This window comes from Desmodus rotundus, chromosome 7 (assembly GCF_022682495.2).
Source record: "Desmodus rotundus isolate HL8 chromosome 7, HLdesRot8A.1, whole genome shotgun sequence".
In the NCBI taxonomy this organism is placed as follows: Eukaryota; Metazoa; Chordata; class Mammalia; order Chiroptera; family Phyllostomidae; genus Desmodus; species Desmodus rotundus.
The window spans coordinates 129,599,857-129,624,177 of NC_071393.1; the positions used below are offsets into that span (position 1 = coordinate 129,599,857).

Genomic DNA, 24,321 nt, shown 5'->3' on the forward strand with positions numbered 1-24,321 from the left:
TGCAGAGCGTGTTCTAGGTAGTATGCTAAGTGATTGGTACAGTAAGTGATTTATTCTTCATAACAGCCCCATGAAGTTGGTATGATTATCCTCATTTTACAGATGAGGAAACTGGGGTCAAGGGGAGATAGAGCCAAAGTCTCAACCAGAGCTGTTTGACTTCAGGGCTTGGACTCTCAGCTCTTACTTGCAGTCTCACAGGGTCTCTTCTGTGACAGTGCACTTGTCAGCTTGATAGAGCTGCTGTAGCTAAGTACCACCGACCAGGTGGCATAAACAGCAGAAATTAATTTTCTCGCTGTCCTGGAGGCCAGAAGTCCATGACCAAGGTGTTGGCAGGTTCGGCTTCTCCTGAGGCCTGTCTCCTTGGCTCGTGCATGGCCTTTTCTCTCTTCACTTGCTTCCCTGGTGTCTCTTCTGTGTCCAGATGTCCTTTTTCTGAAAAATAAGGACACCAGTCAGACTATACTAGAGCCTCTCTAAGGGCCTCATTTTAACTTATTCCACCCGTCAAAGGCCTCATCTCCAATAGAGTCACGTTTTGAGATTGGAACTTCAATATACGAATTTTGGGTGCGGGGCATTCAGTGCACAGCAGATGGCCTCTGTTTTCTTCAAGTGTAATGAGAAGAAGTTTCGAAGAGTGTGCAGAGGGATGAGACGGTGACTGCCTGAAGGTCAGCTGAGTCTGGAGATAACTCGTTTATGTCCATCCAGCCCAATTGCTTGAGTGTCCGCAGCAATATTCACGGACAGTGTTGGAGTAAAAATAAGAACTGTGTCCTGTGACGAGGCTGCCGGCGCTCACATGGGCTTAGTGAGCAGCCAGATGACCTCTCTTCTGTGCGAAGCTGAAATGTAACTGAGTTTTAATCACAGCCTCAACACTGTTGCACGTCGCTGTATGTCAGGGGCCTGCCTGGCTCTTGTCAAATCGTTGTGTGAAAGTGAAATAAATCTATGATTTTGTGCGTTCGCCAGTGCAGAAATTAGCTCAAACATTTTCCCAACTGGTTCTACAAATTGTCTTTCATGATTTTCACCACTACTTTGTTCTTCTTTCTCACCCCCCTTCTTTCTTCTTTTTTCCATTTCACGCATCAATTATTTATTGAGCACCTACTAGATGCCTGGCTCTAGGAATAAAAAGAGTCAACAGTCTAGTGTGGGAGACAGATATGTATATATGCAAAACACCTCCAAGTGCTAAGGATTATTATTAAAGCAATAATTCACTCGTTCACTTATCCCACAAATATATCGAGTGCCTACTAAGTGCCAGGCACGGGATAGAGATATGAGTAAGATATAGTTTCTGCCTTCAATAAATTTACAACCTGGTGTAGGAAAATAAAACAGGTAAGTAAACAAAAACAATACAATGTGACATTTGTAAAATATTAAAAGATCTCAAAGACGGAAATGACTCTTGTTTCGGCTTTCCCTGAATGTTTGGGTACCCACTGAAAGTAGACATCGCTGCATTCCAACAAACAGAACTATGAGAAGAACAGTCATTTATTTCACAGACATTTCTGACTGCTTGCTATCAGGGTGTAGGGACAGTTTTGTAGCTCTTGAGTTATGAGCAAGCATTGAATTGGAGGATCTACGGCTCTTCTCTTCCTCTGAGCTTATTGTCCACAACCTATCGGCGCCCTTTCTTAGGTGGCGGAATGATGAATGGTTTTCCTGGAAGACTCATGAGAAACCCACTGAATAGTAAAGGCTGAGAAAAGTCACAGTAACAGGACATTATTGTGACGCTGGGTGAGCAGAAAGCATATGCTGGCCTAGCACGTTATCTCAAATATCTGGGGCTTGAAACTATGTGTTAATGTGGGGGTTCCCCATACTGTGATTTAATAAAGGGGATGAACAGCAGATCAAAAATGCTGAGAAGAAAATGGATTTTTGTAGAGTATGTAATTGAAACATTTTCAAGTATCCCTTATTTTTACCTTATCTCAGGAAAAAAAAATATTTACAACCAGACACTTACAAGGCTAATTGAGACAGTGGATAAAACCTTGTTGTCCTCTTCAGAGGCGATGTGCCATACACACTCAAGGTATCATTATCTGCAATCTAGACTTACTTCTGTGGAAAATACTAATCGTATTATGGAAATGTGTAGGTAGTCAGAGAGAGAGAAAGGACATCTGATAAATGGTGTATGTGGGATTTAGAATCAGTGAACAACCTCATAACAGCGGAAAATTGCTTTGATGTCATACCGTGAACACCCACACCCGCATTCTGACCACATTGCAGAGCCTGATTGTAGAGTGTGTCGAAGTGCAAGGAGAACTGGATGGGAGGCAGGGCTAGTAAGTGCTAGTCTAGCTCTGCCACTGACCTAATGTGCCTCCTTTCCCCATCTTTAAAGTGAAACGGAAAAGGTCGTTCAGGTCCTCCCAGTTCTGGTGGTTCATCCTTCTGTGATTCTATGTCCCATGCCTATCGAAAGCGTTTTTGACATTCTTTCAGTTGCTTAAGCCAGAATTTCAGTTAGAGTGCATCCAGGAGCCTGTTTCCATGGGCTGTTGGGAACAGCACGGCCTTGCTTCTCCAGGACTTGATGTGTCTTCAGTTAAATGCTAACGGTGAGCCATTGCATCTAAAAGGCTCCTTTGGTAGCCTCAAAGATTGAAAGGACAAATGGACAGTGTTGAGAGCTCTGTGGAAGAGGAGACCTGAGAAACGTTGATCATCATGGCCCCTTGGGATTTGCAAAGAGGAGTGACTAGAACTGGGCCAATCACTGCAGCCAGGTCAAGGGTCAGGTCAGGAATGTGGACGATGCTGGTGACTCCAGGTAGGTCTAGGAGGGTGAATAAGCCCATTTGGTCCCTCTTGAATTTTGAAAAGATCTGGGCAGCCAAGTTCAGAAAGCTTAGGAAGTCTCCTAATTTCTGAAATGTCTTGGAAGAAAAATGTCACATTCAGTTTTTACTATTTTTATTACTGCCCAATCATTGTGTTCTTATTTAATACTAAGTCAATCTATTCTTAATATTCTCTCAGTTCACACATTTGCTAAGTACGCTTTTATGATCATTTACTAAGTTAAAAGCCTGGTTTCAACTGATGCCATTGTGCAGTGGACTGCCTTTACTTAGGGTTTTTAGAGTGTTATTGAAAGACCTTTGAGTTTTCTCCTTTAGTTTTAGTTAAGTAATATTAAATATAATTCTCTAGTGGCAGAGATTTATATCTATTGTTATTTTGCTAAAATAAGCTAACTTGGGGGTGATTATAAAATGATGTGGTATACTGCCTTTCTTAGTGATTAAAAAAAGTAATTGGTAATTTGTGAAAAGGATATTAATTCAGATAACAAATAATTTTGTGTGCTGAATACTATTATAAAGAATTAAAGCTCTTTTGTAACTCTTTCTGTCATGGAATTCCAGTAAAAATTTACATATTTTCCTTAAAATACTGATTAAATTCCTGTATCTGATCATTAAAAAAAAATGCTGTATACTTACTACATAGTACAAGATGATTCTCCTTTTTCTTCTCGTTCTTTTTTTTTTTTTTTTTTTTTTGCTTGCTTCTATCTAGTTGCTTCCAAGATCCGGTACTTACAGGAATATCATAACCGGGTTCTCCACAACATTTACCCTGTACCTTCAGGAACAGATATTGCAAACACCCTGAAATACTTTTCTCAGACCTTGTTAAGGTAAGCTTTAAAATATCCTCTACTTTGAAAGAATTATTAGGTAGGACTGTTGAATTAATTGGGATCTAAATTTTTATCGAACTGAAAGTTTTGAAGGGCCTCATGGTTTCTAGTGCTCTGCCAGAAGAGTCTGGACTCAAGTTCTCTGGGTGTATATAGCAGATCAGATCACAGGCCTCAGTGAAAAGAAAGGTTGGGTTGCCTGGCTACTGCCTGCTTTCCCCAGTTGGATGTCTTATCAAGAGCTTTATACAGCGATAAAAGTTACATGTCTGGCAGAAACATAGAGTGGGATTAAAAGGAGAACCTATGTTGCTAAAATTAAGAATAGGAAGCACTTACAGTCTTAAATAAAATCAGAATTATGTAGCCTTTTAGTTTTATCAGTAGTATTTTGTATTTCTTGAAGTATAATATATGGTAATAACAATTATTTTTAATCCGTGGAACACTTTAAGTGTTCAACGTGCTGCACAATTAATAGGGAAATTCTCTGGAGGACCAGACAACAAAAACAAATATTGTCTGCCTCCACTATAAGGCATAGACAGGAGGGGCCTGTCTGGTTTACAGATCTCATTAGGAAAAACAAGCAAAGGCAAGCTTAGTGGTTTGGGAAATAACATCCAAGAAGTGAGAGGAACACTTCCCATTAAATTCTAAAGCTTAGCCTTTCCCATCACCGTGATTTTCTCACTCCATGTCTGATTTAGGAAACACGTAAATTTGACCTGTTACTTTTTTTTTTTTTTTAGCTATATAACAACAAAAGTTTTGTAAGATAGGAATTAGCTGGGGGAAAGAACACCAATTTGGATGAGTGTATTTGCACTGGAGTTCACTGTGGTCTGAGGCTTTGCATGGGCAGACTGAACACTCTGTAGAAAGGAGCTTCCTGCAGTCAAGTCAGTCACTGGTCTTCTGCAGCCCTGCTGTCTCTTTATTCTTATTCTTTAGAATATCTTTTTTTCTTTAGAACCCTTAGTGTCTCTGCTCTGTATTCCTCTGCTCTGTATTAAAGGGATTCTGTTTATCAGATTCATGGATTTCATACTTGCAGAATAAGTTTAGGACCTTGTTATAGGGTATTTCCCTTCTTTTCAAATTACAGTGGAATAATTAGCTCAGTTTTCATAGTAATAATCAGATAAGTTTGTACACCAAGGCATCTGATTCTGTTCTCTTGAATTCTCCTTTTGTCTTTGAGGTCAGTTTCCTCAAAGGCAAACACTTTCCTTTATCACAAATTCCAAAAGTTGTCCAATTGAGAGGCACTTTTCAGCAGGGAGCACGTTCTGAATTCTGTTTGCAAAGAAACTGACCTCCTCGTTGGCACTTGGAAGCTTACTGCTTAGGTCGTAGTCATTGTGCCAAAGAGTTCAGAAATTTAGGGTACTGGAGTCCTGTGTACAAGACACGAAGCTTCCGTTTTCTTGATGAGTCACTAGAATGTGGTCACGGGTGGTAGTGTTTTAATGGTGAAACTGGTGTTAAGGTAGTTTTGTTCAAGTGGCTGTTGAAGAAGATTATGTGCAATTGAGCTGAGTCCATTTTAAAGGGAGACATCAACAGTGGCTACTAATGGTAATACTAATACTGTATAATAATAGTAATTATATGTGTCGAACACTGTTCTAAGCACTTTGCATGTATCCTCTCATTTAATCCTTTATAATAATTCTATGAAATAAATGTACCATTATACCCATTTTACAAATATTGAAAGTAAAGTATAGGGTGGTTCAGTTACTCGGAGGTAATGTCTAGTGAGTGCCGGAACCAGGATTTGACGCTGGTGCTCCTAATCCACCGCACTCGCTCTCAGCAATTATGCTGTACTGCTTCTCCTTAGTACTGCGAGTTATCATACACAGGGCCACTTCTGTTAGTGACAACTTGGTTTGGCTTTTGGGGATGCTGGCATCCATTACGACTCCGTAGAGTAGTCTGGCTTGTCTTTGAGATTCAGGTAAGAAAGGAAGTGTTTAGTACAAAGACTTACCACCTTTTTGGAAGTTAGGTTGAGCTGTACCAGAGGTGATGTGGACAGTATTTCAACTCCCAGATGTTTTAGCTCTATCTCCCTCTCAAGCAATTCATTGCAGATAGCAAGTCAGAGCGGAGTTGACAGCCTGCTGCGCACACGCACGCACACGCACACCCACACACGTGAAGTTGAATAAAGGAAAGGACATGGGTCAGGGGTTGGACTTCAGTACTTAGAGATTCTACTCTTGGGCTGAGCCCAATGCATTTTCTTTCTTCTTTTTTCCTACCTCTGCTTAAGAAAAAAAACCTCTTTCATCTCTCGTTAACTGGAAATGCAGAGCTGACAACTATTGTCCTACATATTGGACTAAGTTATGATCACTTTCACTGTTAGTATATACATAACTGGCTATCATATTTATATTTCTGTATTTTATTTATGCTGTTAGAAAGCTCAAGACAACAAGATGGTGTAGGTATTTGGTGTCTGAGATTATGGACAGTAAGATTTTTTACTTACAAACCAGATGGTTCCTTTTTTGCATTTTATATAATACATAAATCTTTTAATTACAGTTTACATTCAGTATTATTTTGTATTAGTTTCAGGTGTACAGCATAGTGGTTGGACAGTCATAGCATTTATGTAATTTTTACATTCAGAAGCACGTCTTGCTTTCAGAATTCAGATTCTGGGAAGGAAAGAACACAGAATAGAGGTTAATTTTCACAGAGCAACCCTCTGTCTTTCTATTTGGGTATTCTCAAAGATGTCGAAATTATTTTATTTTGGTTAAAATCTGCAGCCTGCAGTACCAGTAGCTTCATGGGAGTAAGAACTGCGGTTTTAGAGTAATAGTCCTCTGGCGTTCATGCGTGCAGGTAACTCTCAGTGATTTCAGTGGACTCGTGTATACATTTCCAAAGCTAGAGATTATCCTAGCTGTTTACCTTCAGTTAATTTAATGCCCAGGAGAGGAGGGATTATATTTAGCATAACTGACTAGATCAGCAGTTGCATAGTGCACAATGTCCACTTAGCTCACAGTTAAACTCAGGTTAGAGTTCATGGAGCTTCCCTAACAAAACTCCAGGTTAGTGGAAGGCGAGTCCTGTGTGTTGAATTGAACTAACTTTAGGTCAAATTTCATCTATTGCGGGAACCCTTCTAGAGCATTCACTTCATCTAGCAGTGACCTGAGGGTCTGGGTAAAATTTCATCTGAAGGCTGAGTTGTACTCATTTTAATTTAGTAGGAACCTCAGTGTAGGAATGGATACACAGTTTGCATACGACTTCAGGGTTTAGTTTTTTGTTTTTGCTTTTAGTATTAGAAGCAATTAGGAAGATCATCTAGTCTGATTCCCGCCTCACTGCTTCCAGAGGTGTCTGTCCTTTTGTATTGGAAGCCCTCTGGGGCCATGTTTTAAACATCTAAATTCTTCTTTAAGGATCTTGCCTTTTACCTGCAGAACATTTAGAGGTTTCCAGTCTTTCTATGGCAAACATTCTTTTAGAATCCCTCCCCCCACATCTCTCTTCTGCCATTCAGGCTCCTAGCATGACATCTTTTTAAAAACCATTAAGTTTGGGGAAAGCTACTTGCTGCTAACTTTTTAGAAAAGTTTTATATGTTTTTATAAGGGTTCTAGCCTCAATTCAATACTCTTTTGAATTACAATTTTAGGTCTTCAAATTATTTGATTTAAAGTCCACAGAGTAGCTTTAGAGCATAGCATGATCAAGGACATTTTGTTCAGTGCATAAATTCAACTCAACATTTATAATTTTATAGAAAGTTTATTTTACGTATTAATTTTCTGCACTAGAAATACCTTGGGGCAACTTCTCATCTTCACCAACACCCACAGAGATCTTCTCTCGATTTCTCCTGATGTTGAAAGCAAATGCTTGATAAAGAGGATCTCAGGAGGGAGAGGGAAAGGTGAAAGGTTGCCCGCTGGGTCAAACTCTTCTGAGCAGGGCGCCATTAATTTTCTGTTTGGCTGGATGCACAGACTTCTGGGAATGAATTTCAAACGGGGAAGATGGTTGTATGGTTCCCAAGCTAGACAGTTTGGTTGGGGAAATAAGTTTTTTTTTCTGAATAAAATTCACAAAACATCATAAAATCACAATACATTATACATTTATTCATGAGCCTTTCTTAAGTTTTTCCACAAATGAAAACATTTCCTTCCATTGAGACATGAATGGTGATTTAAAGCTGGTTTCATGGATAACTCATCTTCAGCCATTTTTTTTCTCAGCCTCACCACTTGTTAAATCTAAAGGCAGTGAGAGAGAAGTCCTATTGTTTCAGTGCTGACGTTCTTCCCTCCCTGCATGTACAAAGCTGTTGTTGCTACCATCGGGGAACCCCCACGTACAGGAAGGGAGAAAATACCAAAGTAGAATCTCCAAAGTTGGCTTACTAGTGTTTGTCAAATTATATCAGACTTTGGAGAAATACTAATGTATATTTGAAAATACAATATGCTATATTTCCCCCACCAAGGAAAAGTCTGACGAGAGCACTGTACTTAAAGGATAGCACTAATATATGATAAACAGAAAATTTGGTTCTCAATGGCAAAATGTCTTTTCATATCACTCCTCGAAGATCCGCATCTTGCAAATTTGAAAAGATGCTGGTAGTAGGCTAATTTAGGGCTGACATTTGGGAAATAGTATTTCTCATTTATACCCACCTAAAGGCATTGTCAGTGGAATAGAACCCTACAGGATTAAAATAGTTTTTGGTGATTGGGCTTATCATCAACAATATAACATTCAGAGGTGGTACTTTTAGGAATAATTGAATTATATGAGCAAAGTATAAAGTCTGATGGAAAATCTGATGGTATTTATGTTGGAAGTAGGCAGGCAGGGGTAACTGCAATGCTGATATTATCCCATTGTAAAGTATAAGCTTACAAAGTTCAATACATCACACACAAAAAAGGTAAATTAAAGCCCTTTAAAAGTTAAAAAAACTTACACTAAATCTTAAGTTATTTATTGCTAAGAAGTATTACATAACTATTCTGAAATTATTTTTATTATTATTAATTGTTTTTCCCTGGACTTTGGGTAACAGAAGACAAAGGAAATCGAGGTAAATTAGGCACATAGAAAATAAAAAGCATGTAGCCACTTTTCTTATATTGTAACATATTTTGCACTAAGAGTATATAAAAGTAAATGTAAATTTGGAATAGCAAGCATGCTTGACACTAACCAATTCTTCACCCCACTGTAAAACCGTAAATGTAATATCATTAACTAAGAACTTAGTAATGTTTGATCCACATAGAATAAGTGTAAAACCAGGTTATTTTTATGTAATGAAACATTTATAAATTGTTCTCTATTTTGATTAACATATAAAAGCACGTTATAAGTGTAGCAGATATTATCATTATAATGTATAGCTGTTGTTTTTAATGATAAATAGTATAACCTCATTTAAAAAACCTAAACATTTGGCTATGGAGTCATTTCTTCTGTTTTTAAAATAACAGTTTTTCTGCTTTATCGCTTTTACTAAAAGGTTTTTATTTAAAAATTGAAGGCTAAAAGAAAGCCAGTTTCTTTTAGAATTTATTTTTATTCCCATCAAAGATTTTTTTAACTTTCTAAATTATCTTTCCTCTAGTTTTTAGTGAGTTTTGTTGAATAATAACGTAAGTAGCAGCAGTAATATATGAGCTCTTACTGTATGATATGCAGCTACACGACAGGTACTGCTTGCTTAGTGTTTAGAATTTTGAAGGTAACTATTTAATAAACCAGTGTTTGTATTCATAAAATAAAACGTTTCCTCCCCAACATGCAAAATTAAAAAAAACACACGTAAATAACCATTATCATTAGTTCACAAACACATGCTATGGCCATCTAATACATATTATTTTACAGCTTTTCCAATGTAGTTTAGCTAACATTTTAGAAATATGTATTATTTCTAAATTCATATGCCTGTTGAAACCTCATTATCTCAGATGATACTGACAGAATGTCATGAAACAGTATCATAATATACATATAGACATTATTTTGATGCAATAAACATGTGATTTTTAAGACTTTCTTAATAAACACACATGTTTATTCTTTGCTAAAACATGTTTCTGCAAGTGCCATACCTATATTTTGCAAGTTTTTATTTACCTGATTAAGACTCTGTTGCTGAAAACTTCCTTTGCTTTGAAAGCTCCTTTTAATTAAGAATAAAAGCCCTAACTTGTTAGACAAACCTGTTGTTTTTCCTTCCGGGAAACTTCTCCTTCGCCAGATTGATAAACTGTAAAACATGGGTTTGGCACTGAAACATGCATTTTTATATTTTTGCTCCTTACTAACCAGATAACACATGAGATGCAATGCAACTTCCACAAAAGAAACCTCGCGTTACTGGTATCTGAGCACTTGGACTAGATTCGTAGATGCTCCTGGTGTGGCCATTGCATCTTATGTGGGATATATCTGGTGTTTTATTATTTGTTTTAGAGTGTCATTTCAATGTAATGTGCTGTTCTTTGTGTCTTTGTTGTCTCTTTTTTTTCTTTGTCCCCCCAACAGCATTTTGTCCCGCACAGGGAAGAAGGAAAACCAAGATGCCTCCAATTTGACAGTGCCCATGACCATGTGTCTTTTTCCTGTGCCATTCCCACTCACCCCATCTCTAAGACCGCAGGTCAGTTCCATCAACCCTACTGTTACTCGCTCCCTCCTTTACAGCGTCCTGCGAGATGCTCCCTCTGAACGTGGCCTGCAAAGTCGTGATGCTCACTTGTCAGACTACCCTTCTTTGGACTATCAAGGCCTCTACGTGACTTTGGTGACTCTCCTGGATCTAGTTCCTTTACTACAGCATGGCCAACACGGTGAGCATTTGATTGAAAACTTTGAAAATGTACATGTGTATTTCTGGAAGCCGGAGGCTATTGTTTTTGGAATAAATTGCTTGAAAAGTCTTTGTGTGGCTAAAGCCTTTCTTATACTGATATTTAATTATGGTGTTTTCTGTCCTAACATTTCGCTGTTCTAAGGCCAGAGGGATGTTATCCAAGTAGGTCCGAATTAAGCGGGTATGAGCTGGGGAAAGGAGGAAGAGTATAACAGGAATTTACCTCTTCTCCCCTGAACTGCTTATCATGCAGACTCTTGTTGAAATGATTTGGGAGCTAAGATTTCAAAAATTTCCCACCTGACAATATAAGAGGTGGAGCTTGATGAACAGGTCAAAGGCACTGAATTAATTTTGTGATTTTTGAGAGACAAATCACAAAATCTTTCTGGGATTCTTTTTTTCCTATCTTTAAACCCAGGAGATTAGATAAGAAATCTCAAAACAACAACAAAGAAAGGAAAATGAAAAAGAACTCTCTAAGAACTGGTCCAAATTTAAGTAACAGTCCATATTTAATTACCAAATGTTGGCCAAATGGTACAGTGTGTCTCTGCTGTGTATGGTGTATAGCGCCCGGTGTCAGTGGTGCTTCCGGACAGAAGCCTGAGAGCGAGTGCCTTACTTCTTCCCCTTTCTACTGGGTGTCCTTGGTCAAGTTCATTACCTCAATTGCTTAATAAATTCTTCTAACCCATAAAAAGGAGTACAGTAGTATCCGCCACTTAACCACTCACTATTATGTTTGGGTGAATCAAATGGAAAACCATACAGTACGAAAAGAAAATAAACTTAAAAAAAAAATCAGATGCACTTACGATATTGAATGCATATTTCAAATTTAATGACAAAATTTGTTAAACAGTTGAGCTTTATAATTTCAAGTTAATAAACTATTTTAAGGAAGAAAAATGAGAGAATTGTAATGGAATTATATTGCCACAGTAGTAACAAGTGAGAAAGTGAACTTTTAAAACATCAGTTGTTTTAAGGTGAAAGCACTGAGAATGTGGATTCTGGAAGGGTGATAACTGGGGTTTCACTGTACAGAAATATTGGAATTTGGGAAATGGGAGGGTGATGGGAGGTTATTTTGCCTTTTAGTTATGGTTAACTCTCCTGTGAGAATGCTTAATGGCTTATTTAGTAAGATGTGTTCTTAATTTAGAAAAAAATATTTTAAATCTACTTTCATAGAAGTCATGAGGTAATGGTTATTGAATTTGTTTTTGCTTACATTTACGATTCTATAATACAATGAATATAAAAAATGTAGAAATTTGTAAATTTGCTTATCATATAATTTTGTAGCTGTTTTAAGACTAGTCACTTATATTGTGATCCTGTCCCAGCTCAGAAGGTAAAGGAGGTGACTCTGAACAAAAGGCAGCCAGTGTGGTGAGCTTGCTGGGTGGTGAGCTTGTCAGAGCTGTTCCTCTGTGACTAACTACCAGTCCTGAGGCAATGGGGACCTGCCTGGTCCAGGGTGGGGCTGCTGTGATAAGGCAGCTGTTCTTTATCTTCAAATCTCCTTGATTAAGAGAAAAGCATTCAGTGTGGTAACTCACAACTCATTTAATTGCAGTTAATGTGTAAATCTTGACAATTTGGGGGGAAGAATTTGTATTTTTGCCTTTATACTCACCGCTATTTTGTGACTTTTCACTGTTACCTGTACACTGTGCTCTTGTTCTGCATAACAGAGCTTGGGAGATAGGGGGAAACTCCCTAACCATCCCTTAGAGGTTAAAGGTAGTGCTGCATTGCTTCCCTAAGGTGATCTGATCCACAGAGTCCCTGAGGGAGCTTGGGCCATGGAATTCTGGGTCCCAAGATGGAACTTCTAAATGAGAGTCCCCGAATTTTTGACTAGCTGTCTGGGTGACTTTTGTACACCAGCTTTGGGAGCCACTGCTTGAGGGCTGGAGGCTGTGTGTGCACAAGGGCAGTGCATTGTACCTGGAAGAGTCACATTTTTGTCTCAGCTCAGATAGTGACTCTTAGGAAATCTTGGACATTCGCTTCCTTTTTCCAGGCCTCAGGCCTTTTTCCATTCTTCTCAAATGAAGAATGTTCCTGATGGGCTCTCAGGCCTCTTTCTTTGCTAATGTTCTGTAAGTAGGCTCACATGCAGCTGAGATGTCTTTTTATGCACAGCCTCAGTTAATTCCTAGTGAACCACCTGTGGATTTTTTGTTTCTTCAATTGGAACCCAAGGTTGACTGCCCCTTGCTCCTCAGTGTGCAGTGTGGCCACATCTTTGCTGTCGACAGCTGATCGCTTGTGAGATGGCATATTAATTCTAATGAAAATCAGAAATAACATTAGGCAACAAAATAGCACTAAGAAGGTAAATCTGCAAAATGAGGAAGTCTAATAACTTCTTTGACAATGAATAGGAAAATGACCAAAGTCCTCATTGTCGCGTCCCGGCTGATGACCTATATATTGGGAGGCCCAGAAATATAAAAAATGCACTCAGTGCAGTGGGTTTGGTCTACATGCATTCTAAAGTTAAATAGTTATTTTTTTTTCAAATGTCCTCTATTTTTACTCCTTGTGCAGGTAATAATAATAGTAACAATATTAGTATTAATCAAATGGCTAAAGTTTGCGGAGCACACCTTATGTGCTATGTCAAACACTTTACCTTTATCCCATTTAAACCTCCTAACGACCCTTCTAATGAAGTGAGGTAGGTACTGTTTCTATCCCCATTTGAAAATGTTGATTTAGGTGGCGTGTTCTTCTGTGACAATCGATAACTAAGTGCACAGGGTCATGCAGCATCAGTTTACAGCTTCCTTCCTTTGGTGCGAGCTGAATCTGCCGTTGGGCTGGAAGATGCCAACTACCGCCTTGCCCAAGACTCCAGATGTAGGAAGACTGTGGTTTGGCCGATGGAGCAGAAATAGCCTGGTTTTATTTCCAGTCCTGCCTGTGACTTTCTAAAACTTCCAGTGAGAAAATAATTTAACATCGCTGTGACACAGTTATCTTGTGTAAAATGTAATGGAGGTAAGAATGCTGGAGAGACTGCAGGATTCGTTATGACATGGAAAGTGCTTCTAATTTATGAAACTGAAGAGCAATATGAATACCAAGTATCGCTAAAGGTTGATCTGTATTGAGGAAAAGCTCATGCAATAGATGTTTGTATTTCCTGATGCAATCATTCATTAGCCATTTATTGAGCAAACGTCATACACTCAGTGTACCGAGCAGTAGGTTTCAGAATGCTTTATAGGCAGGAAGCAATAGTTGCTTACAACTTCAATCAGTTCATAAAAACTTAGAATGTATACTTAGTGTACTTTGTTAAAAGGCAAAATATACAGTGACTGATTCCTCAATTCTTTTTTGTAGATCTTGGACAGTCGATCTTTTATACAACCACATGTTTGCTGCCCTTTCTCAGTGACGATATTCTGAGTACTTTGCCCTACACGATGATATCAACGTTAGCTACCTTCCCTCCATTTCTGCACAAGGATATCATTGAATATCTTAGCACATCTTTTCTACCAATGGCTATATGTAAGTTCAATCTTACCTAATAGATTATTTTTATATATTGTACAAATGGAAATTGCTTTTGCTGTTTGAGGCTATAGATTTTCAAGATTATAATGAAATCACTTGCTATGGACAAATGCTATGATTTAAATTCAGTCATTTCAGCATGTATATTATGGTGAAAACCAAAAACATGGGAGATGATTATACCTTAGAATTGTTTTATTCGCATAGTTTGATCTTATGCAATAGGAGGAAAGAACATGCCAAGGCATGATCTACATTTCCTGCATATGAAGGATGGTATTTTTTGCCTCTTGAGGAAAAAAAAGGTGGAGAGAGGGTGGCCTCAAATGTAGAAATCGTTATGGTTTGCAGTAGGAGGCAGTGGGGTGTGCTGAGAAGGGCAGTGGACAGCATCAGGACACGTAGACTCTAGGCTCAGTTCCAGCTGTAATCCCTTGTGCGTTGTTGCTCAGCGGGTCATTCTGGGGAAACATCACACCCAGAATGACGGCAGCACCAGCTTCTCTCACGGGGTGTTGTGATGATAAAGTGAATCAAAACTTACCAGAACATGTTGACAAAAGCTAAGCCTTGAGACTCATGGGCAAGGTACTATTAGAAATGTGGAGCTGATTTAAATTCTGTTTCACTTTTTAGACTTAATTCTTCAGACTTTCTAGACATAAGAGCAAAGAGAAAAATCGTTGGGTTGTGGCTTTTATGATCAAAATCCTCCAAACACATTTTTTGTAGAAATGGATTATGAATTAGTCTGTGTTCCAGTGAATAATCTGAAAAGATTATGGGTTGAGGACTCAAATAGATCTTGATTCAAATCATAGCTCTGCTACAAACTAGCTGTGTGACCGTAAGCAACTTGAGTAACCTTTCTGTTTCTTACCTGTAAAATATCAATAGAATAATAACAATAGTTGCTTCATGGGATTGTTGTGGTGGTGAGATGACGGTCACCCTAGAACATTGGTAAGGTGCTAGCACGATGCCTAGTGTTCAGTAAATGTTAATTTCCTTCTCTCCGTCCCTCAACTCTGGTTCTACAAAAATACCTTCATTGGTCACATTCAATTACTAGTGATCGGTTTTCACAGTTTTAATGTTATGTACTTATAATCTCATTAAAGTTGTTGCTCTATAAAGATATGTATCTTTGAGCCACATTTATGTTTTTCACAATCAAGTTTAATTTTAGCCATGGAATTGTAGTTTTCATGTCTTTTAAGCAAAGAGTCTGACTTCTGCCGAAATTATATAGTGATTCAAAAAAAGTTAGCAGACTGATTATACCATTCAAGTAATAGAATATTTAACCATTGTCTTTTTTTGTTCTGCGTAACCTTACTGACAAGTTCTTGTTTATGGCTACAGCCTTGGAATTGGATAACTATTTAAAAAAAAATAAATGTGTTAACTGTTAAACTTTAAAAAAAAAGAATAGCAGGTGAGGCTGCATCTTTGTAATAATCCAGTTCACTGTATTTCTAATTTTTAGGAATAAGTTAATAATTTGGGGAGAGGCATTGAATATATCAGGTCTCTGAACTTACACTTTAGACTGATCATGCATTGTGACAGTTGGCAATTTGATTCTTCACTCTTGATTAATTTCTACTTAATTAGAAACAAGGACCCCAAAACATGCCTTGTAGTCACATTGAAATTCTAAATTATTTAAATTTGTGAACCATGGCAACTAAGGAGGACAAAATAGTAAATCGAGTTTACAACACAGGTGTGAATTTTGGTGCTTATTTGGGAGTAACATGTTCATTTAACGGTATGAACAAGTCGCTAATGTCTCCGAGACTCCATTTTCATCAACTGTAAAGGAGGGGTTTGGAAGAAGTCTTCCATCTCTGAGGTTATTTTCTGGCATTAATAATCTGGGCTAAACAACATCGGCATTATTTCCTGTAAGAGACATATCTCCCGCTAACCCAATCGTTAATCTGGTTTATTTATTTTGTTGCTCTGGTTTTAGTCACTCAGTTCTGACGGGTTTCTCTTCACCGATCCTGTGGTTCAATAGTAGCCAGCCTTTGTCATCTTTAAATCTTGGAAAAATAAAAATAAGTTGTAGTACTGACCTTAAAGCCAAACTTTAGTAAATGAGTCAGGTGTTTCTTTTGTACTTGTTCCTTCACAAGGTAGGTGCAAAGACACAGACCCAAAGGCAGAGGGATTGGCTCCTAGATTCATCACGTTAAAATGAGTTGATGTGAGAATGTGTCTGTTGCTTGCATCCTTGTTGTTTTTATTTTTTGGAAGTTGTTTTAGTGTCTAGAAATTCTGACTATAAAGAGAGAGGAGCGTCTAACTCCTTCCAGACTATTTTTATGTCAGAATTGAGATGTTAGGATGAAGGGTGTTGCATTTTCTGAGTACTTGATAAAGTCTTTAAAACCGAAGAGCTTTTATCTCTTTGGTACGGCGTTCACAAGGTCAAATGTAAAACGAGAGCAGAGTTCCAGGTATTAAATGGTGATATCATGAAGGGGCTAGAAGAAGACGCTGAGCTCTGAGTGGGTCTAACGAGTTGTCACAGCTCTTTCAGTTTAAGAGCCGTGAGTGTTATCAGTTGTGTCCTTAATGCCATTTTTGTCAATAAACCAAGTACTGTGCTTTTATTCTAAGTAAGTCCTTTTGGGGTGGCCTAGAGCAAACAGCAATTTATTATAAAAATTTCCTTTGACATAGCCTTTCTTTTTAAATTCTTCCATAAATAAGATATACTTCTTTTTATCCCAAGTTTGTGCAATAGGCTTTGTTCATAAAAAAATATATATTAAGGAGCTATTAAGAATTGAAAAGGTCATTTGCATTTCACCATGGAAACCTCTCTTTTTCTGAAAAAAAATCTGTGATTTGTGGACTGAGTTGAAATAAGGATGTTGGGAAGATGGCACTTTGGCAGAGAAGAGAAGAAGCCGATCCCAAATGAACATTAATTGGTGAAGGGGGTGTTATTTCAAAGGTAATAATAATGCTGCACAATTTTATCAGTGAAAGACGCTGCTAGTACATCTTGTAGCCAGGGCTGTGCAGCCTCGTCTAGTTTCTTTTCCAAGTTAAATTTCTCCCAAGTCATTTAACCTCTGGAAAAACAAAAGTTCATTCAGGTCTTTGCGTTGACTTAAAAACAATTGTCTGAGTTAACTGAATATTTGATTTCACACCATTGGCCCTGGATCATTTTTTTGTTTTATTACCACTACAAAGGATATGTCTGTATTGTGTTACTGTGATCTTCCAAAATCTAATAAATATATGTCAAAAAAGACAGTCAAAAACCAGCACAAAAGCCCTGGCTGGGTAGCTCAGTTGGTTAGGGTGTCGTCCCAATACACCAAGGCTGCAGTTTGATTCTTGGCCAGGGCACATACAAGAAGCAACCAATGAATGTATAAATGAGTGGAACAAAAAATCGACGTTTCTCTGTCTGTCTCCCCCCTCCCTTTCCCTCTTTCTCTAAAATTAATAAATTAAAAAAATCCCACAAGATACTGATGGTATTTAAACAATCTTTTGTATATAAAATCTGTTTTATCGGCAAATGATTGCTTTTTATAAAGTAGGCCTTACTATACTCTCAGGGTTTATTGTTGAATCGGGGTGGAGGTGGGAAGGATTGTTCTGAAATGAGATTCCAGAAGAGCCAAATTGTTGTCCTTTGACTCCTGAAACATCTCTTAACCTCATCAAACTTCAGTTTCCTTAGCTGTAAAATTGCAAATAATCATTACCTCCCCTGTCTGTACCCGTGTTTGTTGTCAGGACCATAAGACAATGTGCAGGGATGGCCTTTGAATGTTGTATGTTACCCACGCGTGTGAACAGACCGAATCCATAGTCAAATGACAGATGTGTCAAGTTCCACGGTAACCAATACCAGTATCTGCTCAAATTCACATGTTGTCCTGTAACGTTGTCATCTTAAATATTGCTTGAGATAAGGGGCCATCCTCCGGTGCTTGGGATTTTTTTCCCCTAGAGTCTGTTCTATCTCAACAGCAATTGTTATAACAGGTTTTGATCTCATAGAGCCTCCACAATGTTGATGGGCAGTGCTGTGTCTATGATTTTTATTAACTCACCGGTCTGTAAATATTTTAAAGCTGCATAGACTTCAGGGTCCTGGTGTCTTAGTCTTCCCATTATGTTGGACGGGTATGCCCTTCTGAAGGCATGGGTATCTTATGCTCACTCCCTGTCTCATGAAACACGGAGACCATTCATTAAACCACGCAGGACAGTCTGGCCATGTACAGGATGATGGTTCCGCTGTGTGGCAGAACTAGCACCAGAATGTGTTTCTTCTTCCCAGACGACTCCATTATCTTTACCCCTTAAACAAATATAAGGCTAGTGGGGTTTATTTAAGTTTTCCAGTGCAGACCACTTCTTACCACCATCTCATCTCTGTCAGTCCAGTAGCTTCTGAACTGGTCTCCCTGCTTCTATTGTTAGCCCTGCTAAGGCTGATCTCCACCAAAGTGAGAGCTAATCTCCAAACACATAAATAGATCACGTCACTTCCCTCATCAAAACTGTCTAGTAGCTTGCAGCCACTCCTATAATCAAATTCAGTGGCCCTCTGTGATCTGGCCCCCACGGACCCTCCTGCTTTGTCACCAGCTCTTCTGTGTCCAATCAAGATGCCAGGCTTTTGCTCTTGCTCCAGGCTCTTCCCTCTGTCTCAAAAGCCTTTCTTATAAATGGTTGCATGGTTTGCTTCCTCACTGTCTTTAGGTCTCAGCTCAAGTAGCACATCTTCAAGATGCCCTTCCTTACCCTGCAGCTAAAATAGGCCCTCCCCTCACTTTCTGTTTCCATGCCCTGCTTTATATTTGTTCTCCGGTATTTGTGTAGAGCAGCACTGTCCACGGAACTTTCTGCAATGATGGAAATGTTCTGTAAAATTCTCTGTTGTCCAATACAATGGCCACTAGCTATAGGTGGCAATTGAGCATTTGAAATGTATCCAGTGAGACTGATGAACTGAGTTTTTAATTTAATGTAATGTAATATAATTTAAATTTAAATAGCCATATGTGGCTATGGCTACCCTATTGGACAGCATTTGAGCTGCATCGGGACAAAGCCCTGCCTGCCTGGTATATAGCTGCGTCTCCGGGGCCTCGAGCAATGCCTGGCAGGCAGGGCTGAAAAAGTACTTTTTGAATAAGTGATTAGGGCTATCAAGTCAGGTGACTTGGACTGTAGTCCTAATAATTAAGTTGGTGTTCTCAGGAAAATAATTTGATTTCTCCCTTATAAAATGGCTTTTCCCATATACTTTTGTTTTGGTGAGACTCATATAAGAGTTGTACACGATAGTATACTAGGAACTATGAAACGCAGGAACAGGTGAAGGAATTGTTGTTGTCCATAGAGGGAGCGGGTGGTGGTAATGGTTACTCCAATGGTACTGAGAGGGTTGGGGACTAGGTCCGAAAACTTGTTTATATTTTCTGAGCACAATATTAAGTGTAAAAATTAGAAAGTTTGATTAATTCTTTTCTTCCTATCATTGTGTGTAGCTGTGGCCTTTTGCACCCTCATGGGGACAAGCAGCACATCTGTTTACATCATGCTTTTTAACAAGACTCAATAAATGACGTATGCCCGTGTGCGCTTATTAAATTAGAATTGCGATGATTTTATGTCGTCTGTTAGAAGGCTAAGAAATTGCAAGGCACTGTCTGTTTATATAATAAGCACTGGAGCCAATTTCCTAGGGCTTGAGCCAAGGGAGTGCTTTCGGCTTTGTGGTGGACCGTACTTGAGGGAGAGCATGGATTTGTAGGGTGGAAGGGACAGCCAAAGGTCACTGAACAATTTGGGCTGTTCTATATAAATAGATTTCACCTAAATCATTTGAGGCACTTGGGCATCTCTCCCACTTACAAAGGCCTCCAGGCACAGAGCTTCTCAGCCTCCCTAACGGTGGTTTCATTTTTCTGAAATGCTTGTTATTAAAAAGTTTGAGATGAATTTAAACAAAGGTGAAATCCAAAAGGAATATATATATATATATGAATATATACACACACAAATATATATAGGAACATATATCTGTATATGTACACATACATATATATGAAATTATTTTTTTTTGAGACTTTCTTTTTCTTCCTTAAACAAAGGGCACAAGGAGCATGCAATTATTCCTCCCACACCTGGACACCTTACACTCCACGTTTTCTGTCTCATTTCTCATCTCTCAAGTATACTTCTCCAGTGGAGGTCCAGGGTCCGTCGGCATTAGAATCACTTGGTGTGCTCGTTAAGTACAGAACATATTCCTGTTTCCAAACTGAGTTAGGCTCTCCAGGTCCCCAAATGCTGAACCTGAACAAACTCCCTGGCTGAAGTCTGAGAACTACTGCATCTTCCTTTTTCTTTAGGATTTGGCTCAAAGTCCTTTTTCCTTGATCAATCATATTTACTTAATCAACTTTACCATCTAAGAGCAATGAACTGATCTCCATGTCTTTGTATAATTATTATTTATATAATAATTTTTATTAAAATGTCTTTGTATAATATACTTATATGTATTGTATAGCCAAAGTAATTATCTATCTGAATATTACGTACTTTGTGGGCTAACAGCAGCCCAGCTGCAAGTGATGAATAAAAGCAAACTCAGGTAAATGCATCTTAATTATAGACCTGTGTTGTTGGTTTGCTTATTTGTGTAAAGCTGTTGCGATGGTCACCATCTATTGTGGTGCTCAAAGTCTTCTCTGTAAAAAAGAAAAAGAATCATGGTAAATTTTCTTCATCTACTTTATGGCAAACTTTTATTAGTGTTTTAATGCTACTTTTATACATGTGTTTTATTATAAGTTGTCTCATTGTTTTTTGGGTGTAGGTGAGATATTATCCCCACATATTACACTTTAACATAGAATAGAGTAACCTCAAATAAAATAAAGCAGATTTTAGGGTTATCTGCTTTTTCGGTTGTCGGCGGTCGTGGTCTTGCCCATGGTTTGCAGGAAATGGAGAACTGGCGTTGCTCTCCCTGAGCACCGGTCCGGTCATGCTTCCTCGACAAGTTGCCATACAAGCCCAAATATGAGGAGAGGTTTCTCCTACTTCTACAATTATCCCTGAAAAAAGAAATTCATTTTATATTTGAGTCTTTTTAAAGCTTCTTTTATTGTGTCAATTGCTGTTTTAGAATAACTAAGTGCTCTTTGGGGACAATGTATTACCCTGAATGACTTCAATCAGTGCTGGGTTTGAATGTTTATTGGGGTTACCTGATACATCCTATTAAAAAAGACAAAGAAATTTAATGTAGAGTTGGATGTCATTGTAAACAAGCTGCTTAAAGATGTCTTAAGTGGTTATCACCCGGAGAACACAATTGTTCAGCCATAAGAAGCGTGAAGAAACCAGCTTGCGTTGCCATTAATGCTTGTGGACAGGGCAAAACGCTCCGCAGCAGTGTTATTCACGGAGCCAAAAAGCGCTGCTTCAGACAACTCAGACGGGTCTGGAGATGGTGAGCTTTGGAAAACTTTGGAAAATTATTATAAAAAAGTGGTTCTCACGGCAATGAAGGTGGTAATGGTTAAGTTACATGTAAGGTTTGAAGAAAATGTTTTAATGACACTGAGAGTTGAAATATTTTTAAACTAACATACAACTTTTTGTAATACATGATTTAAAATTTGTGTCACTACATCAATAAGGTACCCATTATAAGTAGACTATTGTTTTATTTGCATCTCTAAAGCGTAATATAGTCAAGTTGGGTTCAGAAACTTTTTATTTTTACTTTCTTAAGGGGATATCCTTCAACATGCTTCTATACCTGGGACATGGAGGACTCTGGTTTTTCTTTCTTTTCCACCCAGACACAAGCATCTTGGGAGCAGAGATCCCGTCTAAGTACAGCTCTGCTAAAGCCATTACAGCACGTTCTGGCACTGTCCCTGCTCCTCGTAGATTCTCACTAAATGTTGGCTTCTGATGATAACTGTAGCATTCGTATGCAAGGACAAATTTTGTAGTTTTATTTGTGCAAAATTTTCATTGATTTGGATGGGGCTTGCAGAAAAAGTTTCTGCTTAGCTCTCATGCTCTAGGCAAAGTAGCAAGTAAAAATTAATATATACAGATATTAATTGAGTCTAATAAAAATATTTTGGTTTCAGTGGGTTCCTCAAGGAGAGAAGGAGTTCCTGCCCACGTGAATCTCTCCGCATCCTCCATGCTAATGATTGCAATGCAGTACACATCGAACCCAGGTAGGGGAACTTCAGGTGGCTTGACTCACTGCAAAACCAATAATTAAGCAAGATATCAAAGGAGCAGGCTGGAAATTCTCACGCGAGAAGAACTTGCTTGGTGGATAGACAAATGAAGATGTATTGGAAAACAAAGTTTTGAGTTGAAATAAATTTCCTTTGCCTGTTGCTATTAGCAGTAATCTTGCAAGCTAGTGATATTTTCAGAATGTTTGGGGACACAATTTCAGAATAGTGCCTGGAAATTGATTGACTAAAAGTATATTGGAATAGTTGAATTAGAAATATAAAAATCACCTGCAATTTAATAATTAAAGAAAACCATTATTAATAATTTGTGAATTTGTTACTCTAATGCCACACAAGTATCCCTGACCATAAATCTTTTATTACATTTCTGATTATTTTCTTAGAATAAATTAATAAAAGAGGGGTTAATTGATTAAAGGACTTGAAAAAAATTTCAGTAGTCTCACTAATTATATATGGAAGTGCATTTAACCCATCACTGAGTATTATCATAAAATTTATATGGAATTGGACAGGTGAAAAATAATATCTCGCTTTGATTTTCACTTCTTTGATTACCAGTGATGTTGGACAGGTTTCACATGTTTGCTTTGTTTGGTTTTCACTCATCAGTTTAACTGCAGATGAACTTGGGGAAACTGCCCTAAAGAGGGGCTGCCTGTGAGTCACATGCTGAGATATGACAATTTTTACTTTTATTTTAATGTTTATCTGGAAAGTGAACAAATTTGGTGGCACTGTTTTCAACTTTCTACTTAATTACATAGTAAATAATAATTGTATTTTGACTCAGGATGAGGAAAAAAGTATTTTTCATTTTAAAATGAAATGCTTCTGGTGTGGAATATCATCCTTTAAATATGAAATCCCTTATGATTATTATATGTGTTTAATTAAAATGTATATATGTTGGAAGTTATACCTCATATCTCACTCTCTTTGGCGTAAAGTACCCTCAAAATGCCATTTATATTATATAGTATGTTCTGGAAAAAAGCCCTTCATTTGGAATTTAGTTAATTGAAGTCTCTTCACAAGGCTTTGGCCCTAACTTCTAAGATGCGAGGCAGTAAAGCAGCGCAGGTAAAATCATGTGGTTTGAGGCCACATGTGTGGGTTCACCTCTGAGCTCACCTGCAAATTGCCAGTTAGCATGACTTTGAGCAAGTTTTAACCACCCTAAGACCAAGTTCCCTTGTAAAGCTCCTACAAAATGGGAATAATTCTTCCTGCAGTGCCTTACAGTGTTGCGAGGATATAATGAATCGAGCATATGTGAAGTGCTTACTTAGTGCAGTAGTGATGGGCACATTGTAAGTGCTCAATAAATAGCAGTGGGATTGCTACAGTGTGCTGCATTCTTCGTGGAGTTGAATGTTTCACGGGGAGACCACCGTGATCAGATAGAATGAATCCTGTTATGTCTAAGTCAGTATCTTCATCTATTCATGGGGGAATGTTGATGGCCAGAAACGAATCCTCTAGGAAGAATTACATTTGGAACCCCAAACCAGTCTTGTGATGTGGGAAGCTCTGAAGGAGTGAGGTGATATCCACCAGGAGACGCTCTGCGACGAAGTGGGAGGTCATCATCTTATTGTTTGAATTTGTCTTGGGGGAGACAGCAGGGGGCAGCTTGGTCCTTGCGGTCTTTGTGTATCAGGGATGGAGTACAGACCTTGTTCAGCTAACAAGTGTTTGTCGGGCAAATCCTCGGTACACAGGCCTGTTCTAGGCATCGGGAAAGCCATCAGAAATGTAAGAGATGGGGCTTGCTATGTGGAACTTATGTCTAACTGGGAAGACTAGGCATATTCACAATGAATCATTAGTTTACAGTATAAATAAGTATGTGAAACTTACAAAATAAATACTATAGATAGGGTTAATTCATC

At 38.3% G+C, this 24,321-nt stretch overlaps 1 protein-coding gene across 4 annotated transcripts in view; it reads left to right on the plus strand.

Annotated features, from left to right (window-relative positions):
* The window catches only part of UNC79 (unc-79 homolog, NALCN channel complex subunit), a 203,602-nt gene that overhangs the window by 30,254 nt on the left and 149,027 nt on the right, over positions 1-24,321 (plus strand). For 2 of the 4 annotated variants that reach the window (XM_045201960.2, XM_024567696.3), the window contains exons 2-5: positions 3,571-3,691; positions 10,265-10,569; positions 13,959-14,129; positions 22,304-22,396. In XM_045201960.2, coding sequence (XP_045057895.2) covers positions 3,571-3,691; positions 10,265-10,569; positions 13,959-14,129; positions 22,304-22,396 — 690 coding nt within the window. Of the gene's footprint in view, positions 1-2,793; positions 2,819-3,570; positions 3,692-8,780; positions 8,799-10,264; positions 10,570-13,958; positions 14,130-22,303; positions 22,397-24,321 lie in introns of those variants that run through there. The other 2 variants (XM_053928854.1, XM_045201961.2) reach the window with 2 other exon arrangements.